This window comes from Sinocyclocheilus grahami, unplaced genomic scaffold (genome assembly GCF_001515645.1).
Source record: "Sinocyclocheilus grahami isolate Dianchi unplaced genomic scaffold, SAMN03320097.WGS_v1.1 scaffold364.1, whole genome shotgun sequence".
NCBI classification, from domain to species: domain Eukaryota; kingdom Metazoa; phylum Chordata; class Actinopteri; order Cypriniformes; family Cyprinidae; genus Sinocyclocheilus; species Sinocyclocheilus grahami.
The window spans coordinates 91,033-102,140 of NW_015505543.1; the positions used below are offsets into that span (position 1 = coordinate 91,033).

General features: G+C 37.3%; 1 protein-coding gene across 1 annotated transcript in view; it reads right to left on the bottom strand.

The window, feature by feature from the left end:
* The window catches only part of LOC107549160 (utrophin-like), a 250,359-nt gene that overhangs the window by 50,616 nt on the left and 188,635 nt on the right, over positions 1-11,108 (bottom strand). The window contains exons 51-54 of the mRNA XM_016230150.1: positions 8,261-8,322; positions 7,026-7,100; positions 5,014-5,254; positions 843-865 (exon numbers count right to left, since the gene is read on the bottom strand). Of these exons, the coding sequence (XP_016085636.1) occupies positions 843-865; positions 5,014-5,254; positions 7,026-7,100; positions 8,261-8,322 (401 nt within the window). The remainder of the gene's footprint in view (positions 1-842; positions 866-5,013; positions 5,255-7,025; positions 7,101-8,260; positions 8,323-11,108) is intronic.

The window sequence follows — 11,108 nt, forward strand, 5'->3', positions numbered from 1 at the left end:
TGTTAAAATTAAGACTCTAAGTCAGGATGAAATTGTCCTGTTGGCTGCAAAGACGTTTGATTCTGATTGGATTGAGGCTATAAAGAAGGTACTGTTTGAATTATGTCCTACAACACAACGGAATGTTTCTAATAAAGGGCCACAGAAAGACGTTAATAACATAAAAAGCTGTCTTAAAGTGATGAATGAATGTGGCGAAGACATGCCCAGATTTGTTTCACATTATTTGGATGAGTTGCCACCAGTGTCCTTCGATAGTAGCATTGATGTTTCAAGTTTGCTTGGAAGAATGGAGCAGCTGAGTGTTGAGCTTTGTTCTATGAAACACGCAATGCAACTACATGTTAATGTGGGTGAAGATCTACGAGCTATCACAGTGGATATTAATCGAAGAGTGTGTGCTTTGGAGCAATCGACGGATACGATGCGAGGCGGCGGCTCAGAGGGGTTGGCAGCAATGGTCAGAGCTACACTGATCGAGGGTATGGCACTCGGGGCCGCATCAGTGGAAACTTTGGATACGGTCATTGGCGAAAGAGTTGCGGTGGCGAGGTCATTATCTTTGAATGCTCAGAGAGTGGAAAGTTCTGTGACAATGGAGGGAGCTACAGGATTAACATCTTCCTCAGATTCTCCGATGTGGAGTTGCGTGGTGAAAAAAGGTCGTCGACAAGGTTTTGTGAATGCTGATTCTAAAACAAGATCGCCTGCTGTCACTCCCAGGCAGAAAAAGAAGTCCGGTAATGTCATGTCTGTTGTAGGTATTGGAGCTGTGGGCAATATCAGAATGGTTAAGACCAACCTGGTGAGTGTTTTTGCCTCCAAGTTTACACCTGACTTACATGCCTTGACTTTGTCCGAGTACCTGAAAGTAAAACTTGGACGCGATGTTGCTTGTCAGAAGATTTAAACTATACAAAGCAGATACAGTTCATTTAAAATATCTGCTGAATGTAATGAAGTCAGTGAAATGTATGACCAGCAGCTCTGGCCCGAAGGGGCTTTTGTTAGACGCTATTACGAGCCGCGTAGGGTGGGAGTCAGCGGGTCAAATTCTACACTAGTTGCTGGGGAAAGTGTGCGCCTTCGGGTAGAATAAACAAGTGTCGGTGCCCCCCATGGACATTCGGGTTGTGTCATACAACTGTCGTGGTCTGCGTGTGGGCCAGAGTGTGTTATTATTATTTATATAATTTTTATTTATTTGTATTATTATTATATTATTAAACCTATGTTAGTGAGGCTTGGAACACAACATCATGGTTGGACCATTGTATTAGTGCAGCAGATGCACATGCCTCGCTGAGGGGTATGAGTATCTTATATGATACAGTAACAACTGATCACATACCTGTGTCTATGGTGATCAATGTTGAGTTTTTTGTAGCGATGTCTAATAATGAAAATAATATCAATGCAGCAAAAATGGATTGGTCAGCACTTACAAAAGGAGGACCTTTTAGTCTATTATGTAAATACAGATAGATGTCTGAGTAATATTCATTTACCTACGGATGCAATGATGTGTAGTGATGTTAACTGTAAAGATGCAAATCATCAGAGGGATATCGGCTCAATGTATAATGATAGAGTTAATGCCCTGCATGGTTGTAGTAAGCCATTTTTCGTAAGTCATAAATCGAAGGGTATAATGAATAAGACTAGGCCTGGCTGGAGTAAATATGTAGCTGAATATCAGGCTGAAGCCCCGGAAACTTTTAAATTATGGGTTATATCAAGGGCCTGAGCTTGATTATAAGAAGTTTACAAATGCAAGATATAAGTATGCTATTCGTTTTATCAGTAAAAATGAGCATTGGAAAGAGATTTTTGGAAAGAAGTCAGAACTTTTAATAGATGCAGAGTATCTCTTCCTTGTACCTTAGATGGAGTTTCTGGGGCAGAGAATATTGCAGAATTATGGAGACAGCATTATTGTAGTCTTTTTAATTGCATCCAAAATGAATTGTATAATGTGGATGATATTCAAGTTAATGATCCAATAGTGATTATGTCACGTGAGGGGGATCATGCTATAAGTAAATTGCCTCAAAATAAAGCTAGTGGCCTAGACAATATTTCTGCTGAACATCTTAAATATGGAAGTAAGAGGATATCCCCTTTATTAGCTGTCTGTTTTACTGGCCTTTTGATTCATGGTGTGTTACCAGATTCAATGTTGTCTGTTCTGTTAGTGCCAGTTATTAAGAACAAAGCTTGAATGGTAGGTAATTTAGATAATCATAGACCTATAGCTTTAGCTAGTATCCTGTCTAAAGTGTTGGAAAAAATCTTGCTGGATAAAAAGAATTAATAAATGTGTTTATTAATTCTACAGACAATCAGTTTGGATTTAAGGCTAAACATGGTACTGATCTTTGCATCTATGCATTAAAGGAAATAGTAAACAAGTATAGAGATAAAAACTCATCAGTCTTTATGTGCTTCATTGATGCATCTAAAGCTTTTGATCGGGTTAACCATGCAAAATTATTTTTTTAAATGAGACAAAGAGGGGTGCCAGAATACATTGTGAGAATCCTGGCTTATTGGTATGCCCACCAGATGATGCGAGTAAAATGGGGCAATAAAGTCTCTGCGCCTTTTGGGGTTAGTAATGGCGTGAGACAAGGAGGGATTTTGTCCCCAATTCTGTTTAATCTTTACATGGATGATCTATCTGAATGTTTGAATGCTTGTAAAACTGGGTGTATGATTGGGAATATTCTAGTGAATCATATTATGTATGCAGATGATCTTGTGGTGTTTTGTCCTAGCAGTGCTGGTCTTCAACAGCTTTTAAATATGTGTTCTGATTATGGTCTTGAACATGATATTTTATATAATCCTGATAAGAGTGTGGTTATGATTTGCAGAACTAAGGAGGATAAAAGTATAACATTTCCAGTTTTCAAGTTGTCTAATAGGAGTCTCACTGTGTGTGCTAAAGTGAAATGTTTGCGAGTGCAAGAGTAATCACTTTTAAAGCACTGTTACGAAATCTTATGTATAGATTTATCTGCCGGCTAAATGCTTCAAAAAATGAGATTATTGTGGGTCTATCAAATATAAGGGTTAGTACTACACGGTATCAGTCAAAGCTGTGGAGACATTGGTATTGTTGTATTTTGTAACTTTTTATTGTGGTGGTAGATGCTGTGGGTTGTATATGTTGTCCTATTGTCTTTTTTTTTTTTTGGACCTTGAGTCTGTAATAAAGATTGATTGATTATACATGTTTTCCCAGAATTGCATGATATTCTTTCACAATTTTTTTTTTCTTAGAATTGTGTGATACACACTAGCAATTGTGAGAAATAGTCAGAATTGAGAGATGTAAACTCAACTCTGAGAAAAAATGTAGAATTGCGAGATATAAATACATTTTTTCTCAGAATTGTGTGATATAAACATGAAATTCAAAGAAATAGTCAGAATTGTGATATACATTTTTTTTCATTGCGTGATATATGTAAATCTGAGAAATAGTCAGAATTGTGAGATGAATACTTGCAATCGTGAGAAAAAGTTAGAATTGTGAGAAATAAATGATTTTTTTCTCAGAACTGCGTGATATAAACTTCAGAATCCTAGAAAATCAGAATAGCGAGATGTAAACTCATCTCATAAAACAAGTTTATATCTCGCATTTCTGACCTTATAATTTGCAATTGTGAGTTTCAATCACACAATTATGGGGGGAAAAAGTCAGAATTGTGAGATTTAAACTGGCAATTCTGAGAAATAAAGGCAGAATTGCATGATATAAACTCGCAAATGCGAGAAAAAAAATCAGATTTGCGAGATGTAAACGTGCAATTGCATGAAAAAGTCAGGATTGCGAGATATAAATTCACAATTGCGAGAAAAAGGTCAGAATTACTAGTTCATATCTCACAATTCTGACTTTATGACTTGCAATTGCGAGTTTATATCATGCAAGACATACTCGCAATTGCGAAAAAGAAAAAAAAAAATTAGTAAGATAAATAGTTGCAATTAATGTGTTTTATTTTTTATTTAGTGGCAGAAAGTGGCTTCCATAATATGCACGATTCGAAACATTAGGTGCTGAGTAGACCAAAGACATCCTGAACTTAAAGGGATACTCCACCCCAAACTGAAAATTTTGTCATTAATCACTTACCCCCATGTCGTTCCAAACCCGTAAAAGCTTTGTTCGTCTTCGGAACGTGAAGAAAACAAAAATAACGACTTTATTCAACAATTTGTCTCCTCTGTGTCTCTCCGCATCACACGTCATTTTGGAGAATATCCGCTGAACGCAAGCAGTGTACGCTCTTCTGTGTCAGCCGCGCCACAAGGATACGTTTTCTATGTGTATTTACACTTTGATTTGAACGAAAACAGCGCATCCGTGCAGCGTGGCTGACACAGAAGAGCGTACGCTGCTTGCGTTCAGCGGATATTCTCCAAAATGGCGCTACGGTGATGCGGAGAGACACAGAGGAGACGAATTGTTGAATAAAGTCGTTATTTTTGTTTTCTTTGCGTACAAAAAGTATTCTCGTCGCTTCATAACGTTACGGTTGAACCACTGATGGCAGATGGACTATTCTGACGATGTCTTTCATACTTTTCTGGACCTTGACAGTGTGATTTACTTGGCAGTCAATGGGACAGTCACAAGCCTCCCGGTTTTCATCCAAAATATCTTAAATTGTGTTCCGAAGACAAACAAAGCTTTTACGGGTTTGGAACGACATGGGGGTAAGTGATTAATGACAAAATTTTCATTTTGGGGTGGAGTATATCTTTAACTTGATGCATGTCTGATGTTATGTAGATGTATAATGAATAACAAACTCTTAGCAATCAGTTTACGATATTTCTAAAATCAAAACATAAGTTTTCAAAAGGATGTGGAAAATAAATCGACTGTTGTAAATTGTAACAGGGTGTTCGTCAGGTAAAGACATGCGTCATTAGGCACTAGCTGTGCGCACAATGGCAGGATTTTAATGTAAGTGTCGTTGTGTCATAACAAGCCACATGTCTGGTGTAGAGACAGCGCAAGCGTGTAATACGTACGTGTCGTAGACATTGAGCAGCCAGTTGAGACACATGTCCACACACAGCGGGACGTTGACCAGGTCTTTGTGTTCCTGCTCCAGTCCGTCATAGACAGACGTCAAGCAGTTGATGACCTCAGGAACCGTCAGCTGCTGGGAGTTCACCGTCAACTTGTGCTGCTGGAACATGGACTGAGCCACACTCAGATCCAGCAGATCCACTGAGAGACAGAGAGAGACAACGTTGGTCTTCACTGAACTCAAACTCAATCAGCAGTGCTGCAGCCGTGACGTCAAAACCCACAATAATAATTCACTACGGGTTCCCTCGAGACTTTCCTATGGGGTTCTTTTAATGGGGCATTTCACTCACAACCCAATGGCTTTATGTAGTAACTTATTACAAACATACTTAAAAAAAAAAATTAATAAAATTCAAATTTGCATTTTCGGTATAGCTGTTGAAGAACAAAACGACCATGTATCTTCAATTTATATTTACCACAGTCCTTGTTCTACACATATATTGGAAAACCCAACTACTGTATAAAAACCCATAGGAAAATCTTGAGGGAACCAATGGCAAATTAGACTTCAATCAGTCATGCATGGTACTAGTAACACCAAAGTCATGGGTTCGATTCACAAAGAAAGCAAGAACTGATCAAATGTAAATGTGCAGCTTGAATGCAATCTAAGTCACTTAGGATAAAAGTAAATGTAAATGCTAAAAAAAAAAAAAAAAAATTATGTATTAGTTCTTAAGCAGTTTAAAAAGGTGGGTTTTTTTCAATACGAAAAAAATATATATATTATGTAGGTGCCAAATAAAACTAACATTTATTTTTGCACAGAGTATTGAAAGGTAGCTTCCTCAAGGGGCTTTACATGAGAAAAATAAATAAAAGAACACGAGTAATTAAAACGAACACATAAATACAGCAATCAAATAAAAGCTTTTACAAAATTATACAGATTTAAATATTCTAGTAGACTGACTTCATAACAGCAATTTTTGGGGCGTCAGAAAAGATCAGAAGTATCTGTCCCCTCATAGCCACAAGAGAAATACTGAGGACATAAATTAAAAATAAGTAATTAAATAGTCATTAAAAACACATTAAAGGGCATATTTACCACCAAGTGACTATGCAGCAATACAGTCATCAACAGCGATATGTATTTAAGAGAAATGCCATTTGAGTACATCGATGAACAGTTTTGAGCAATGTTCGGACTACTCACTTGAGTTTTGAATGACTCGCTGAAATGGCCTGAACTCTAACAGTGTTTTTGCTACTAAAGTTTAAATCCCAGATGCTACTAAATCTTGAAGCTCTTTCCTTATGCATGACAAGAAGGGCTTGTCAATACGGTTTCATGATAGTGGTCTCTTACACTATTGCAAAGGCTAATCTGATGCAGTCTATTATTTACAGACCACACACAAATCATTGCAGCGATCACTAGAATATTATACAAAAAGAATAGACTTCTGAACGTATATTTTATTAAGCAATGCAATACGATTTTCACAGAAAACTAAATATAAACTTGTAATGCCAAAACTTAAATTTTCAAGGTTTGCTTTCAAGCTACGTCTTCAAGAACGAATGTTAGTGTCAGAAATCTACAAAAATAGAAACTAAGCCACTGGCAAAATGTCTTGTTAGCGGTCACAGCCGGTTAGGGCAAACATCCCGATTAACATGGACGTTTTATAGCTTGTCACGTTCCGTTAGGACACGGTGTCAGCGTCTGAACCATCAACACTATTCATCTTTGATGGAGCGATGGATGCCATATTCCCTGTTTACACTTTTAATGAGACCAATTAACAACTCAAGAAACAAACACGCATGCAAATGAAGAGATCACGTACACACACGCTCCTCACTCATTCTCTGCGTGCTGTTAATTGGGCCTCTCTGAGTTAATTGAGTCGATGGAGTGAGACGACGCAAGCACGCAGCTCTAATATAACACACTTACAGCAGAGGGCTTTCTGTAGCCGGCGGATCTTCATAGCTGTCCTGTATGCCGAGAAGCGCACGTTGTTGAGGTCAGCTAAAGGGAAACAGTAGAGAAAGTGTAAGTAAAACACAAAGACTGTAAACTGAACTGAGTCTGAGTTCAGGAATGAGGAACGTTCAATGTGTGAAAAAGATGTTTCGATTCACGGATGAATCGTTTATTTGAGTCAGTTCTTTTTAATGATTCGCGACATGTGAAATCCATAAATAGCACACCATCTGACACGATCTACATACACAATCTGAACTTGACAACAGGGTTATAAAACTGCAGCATTTCATTAAATATTTCACAACAACAAGTTAAAAAAAGGTCTGTGTTGAGAAGCATGTTCTTACACCAGTTAAGGTTAACAAGTCAACAAGATGTGAAGGTCATCTAACAGGTTGAACTGGGTTCTTGTTAGGAAAAGGTCAAAATATGATTGATACACTTTGTCTTTTCTGTCAGCTGTGAGTGCTTGTCTTGTGCACGCACATCATACTCGACAGACTGAAGGTAATCTGTATGCTAATTTCACAATCTTTTCTAGTGTTATTTTTATAGCTATCAGTGCTGTACATGTAAACATATTTAATGAAAGTGTGTATCAGCATTAGTAGCACAGAATTAGCATCAGAATTAGACTACCTATCCTGGCCCAAAATCTGACTGACTCTAAAATTATTCAAATTACATATAATCTTCAATAAATACATAAATACAAACAATTGGTCTCACGTTTTATTGTTTTTGTTAACTAAAACTATTTAAATTGCTTTCATTAACAGAAATGAAATACACATACATTTATAAACATTTATTATACATATTATATTCTACACTAATAACTAATATAAAATGTTCTTAATTGTTGCTTTATAATACCTAATGTAAAAAACGATTTTTTTGAACCAAACCCAAAACTGACCCCCATCACATTTAGTTTGTGTCCTCTCTGTATAACTGTGAATAGTTGCCCTCGGGTTCACGCGTGCGTGTGTGTGCGCGCGTGTGTGTGTGTGCGCATGTGTGTGTGCGCGTGTGTTTCAGAGACAGCAAACACAGACACACACCTCCTCTGTGGACAGATGCGGTCCAGTATTTCTTCAGCTGTGGATTTAGACGAGACTTGAGCTGCTCTCAGCGCGTCTCTGAAGGGTGATAAGACACGAGTCTCTGTGTGTGTGTGTGTGTGTGTTTGTGTCACTTACAGAGAGAGTGATAGAGCTCGGTCATCTTGGGATGGTCCCAGCACGTCGTCTGACTCTGATGACTGCAGAAGACAACAGAGAGGGACAATATGACTCTCTAGTCTCTACACCGTCTGCTGTTATTGTGTGTGTGTTTGTGCTATTTGTCCATTTGTATGAACAGAATTACAACATTTTGATTCCAACAAATGTTGAATCTCTTACGTCAGTGATTCCCAAACTCTGTACACCGTTTAACCCCTTAAATGTACCAAATTGATTTGTACAATTTATTTTTTTCTTCCTCCCCTCTCCTTTATAATATATTTATTTACTTAATTATCCTGTGATTATTTGATTTATTTTCAATATTATTTTCCTTCTTTCCTCTCTTTATCTTTTTTAATGTTTTTTTTCCTCCTGGTCTCTCTCACTTTTTTCTTTCTCTCTCTTGAATAATCTATGTTATATACATTCAAGATAAAGAGGTGTACAACACGTATGCATAACAATCTTACACCAAACACTTCACATAATTACAAATGTAACTTTACTGTGTGTGTGTGTGTGTGTTTGGCTTAGTTTGTGTGTTCACTGTCTGACTTGGTTTATATTTAAAGCACTGTTTTCCTCCATTTTACTATGTTTTTCTTTATGTCTTATATTGTCTTGCTCTGGAAAAAAAAAGAGCTCCACTGGGATTTTAGACACACATTTCAATCATTTGATGACATTTGCATGTTGCATGTTCATGATGTCTCAATGTTGACTAATATTCATATAGCAAAAAGGTAAACGATTACAACATTTCATCTTTTTTTAGTAGGTGTGTTTTATTTTTTTACTTCTATCTTGTTTACTTATATATTTTTTTACTATATCATCACATACCCCACACAGAATTGTTTTAATTGTGTTTAATAATTATTTTTTTTCGATTGGGTAGGCATTGTCTGCTGGCTTCCATGGTGGAATATGCTGTGTTTCCTGCCAACTGGCAACCCGGGGGGTCGAAATACGATTGGCTGAATTGGCAGTGGGCGGAGTCACACAGACCAAAACAAAAACAGACATTCCGTCATGGAACACATGTTTTAAAGCAAAATAACTGGCTGTTTTTCAGAGAAACAGATATGTAAACGTACCATGTTTCCTAAATATCTACATTATGCTAGTTTTATGCTTTAATACAATTAAAAAAAATTACATACAGCACCTTTAAGTAAAGTTGGAACACACTGATTGGGGACCCCTGGCTATTGTTTAGGAAAAAACTAAACGCACATTGTAATGTTCTTTCACTGTACACCTTGCTATTCATGATTCAAGCTTAGCAATTCTTAGTGTTTGATGCATGAGCAGAGCTAGATGGTGCGTGGAAAGGTAATCAAGCTTGAAATGTTTGCTGAAGTGACTACAGATGTCAAGATTTATAAAATAAGTTACATTTTGGTCCGTTCTAATCCCAAAACTGATCAGATCGCTTCAGAAGATGTGTTTTCGTGAGTTGTGTGGATTATTTTTGTGTTGCCTTCACATACTTTTAGGAGCTTCAAAGTCGGTCACCACTCACTTTCATTGTACCTACAGAGCGAATATTATTTCTGAAATCTAAAAGTCACAGAAAGTCAAGAAAGTCACACATCTGGAATGGCATGGCATGACAAGTTTCATTTTTGCATGAACTCTTTCTTTAAGAATTAACCACTGGAAATCTCATGCTGAATAATGTCTGGAGTGGTTCTAATCTTGAGGCAGACACCACTATGTCTGACTGAGCTTCTGTCTCGGTCTCATCATCTCATTTATGACTCGTTCACATGTTGATAGAGGTCCTCTCTCCGCTCCGCTGCTATCGCCAGACGGCTCAAACCGTCTCAGCCAGACCCAACAGACGGAGCGCCGGGGACATGAGCAGCCTTAAACAGACCCTGATGGGTGTTCAGAGCTCAGCTTTACTGACACATACAAGGAGCCAGGTGTGATGGCGGATAACCTTTCTGTCACATAAATTGATTTTCAGCGGGATCAGTGAGGACTTCGGTGTTTGGAGGTCTGTGCTCTGGGCCGTAATTGAACTGGTTACCGCAAACCGGTGAAATAACCATCTATAGCAGGACAACAGCAAATCATCATCTACAAAACTACAGTCAGCTGCCTTACGGTCTACAGCAATATTCAGTGACGATGGATGAAATACCACATTTATATATATATATATATATATATATATATATATATATATATATATATATATATTTTAATAAGACAAAAAATGTGGTATTTCATCCATCGTCACTGAATATTGCAGCATTCTGGGATTTGTGAATTGGTGATTCCATAGCATTCAAAGTATTATAGAAGAAGCCTGGCATATCTTGCTGATGCAGTGAATGATTATTCGTATATTTACATGGTATACATCAAAATACTGTGGTACAACCACAGTACATTTTTAAGGCTGTGCATCTACTTTCCACTAGCTGTTTCATTGCAAGTGCTGTAATGAAATGACTTCTTATATAACATTTAAAAGTCCGGGGCTGAAAACTTTTTTTTTTTAATGTTTTTGAAAAAAAGTTTCTCATGCTCACCAAGGCTGCATTTATTTGAACACAATACAGTAAATCAGTAATATTTTGAAATATTATTATAATTAAAAATAACTATTTTCTATGTGAATATATTGTGTGATCATTACTCCAGTCTTCAGTTTCACATGATCCTTCAGAAATCATTCTGACATGCTGATGTGCTGCTCAAGAAACATTTCTGATTATTGTGAATGTTGATATTTGTATTTGTGTGTGAGAGTGTGTGTCTGTGTGTGTGTGTGTGAGTGTGTCTGTGTGTGTGTGTCTGTAAGTTT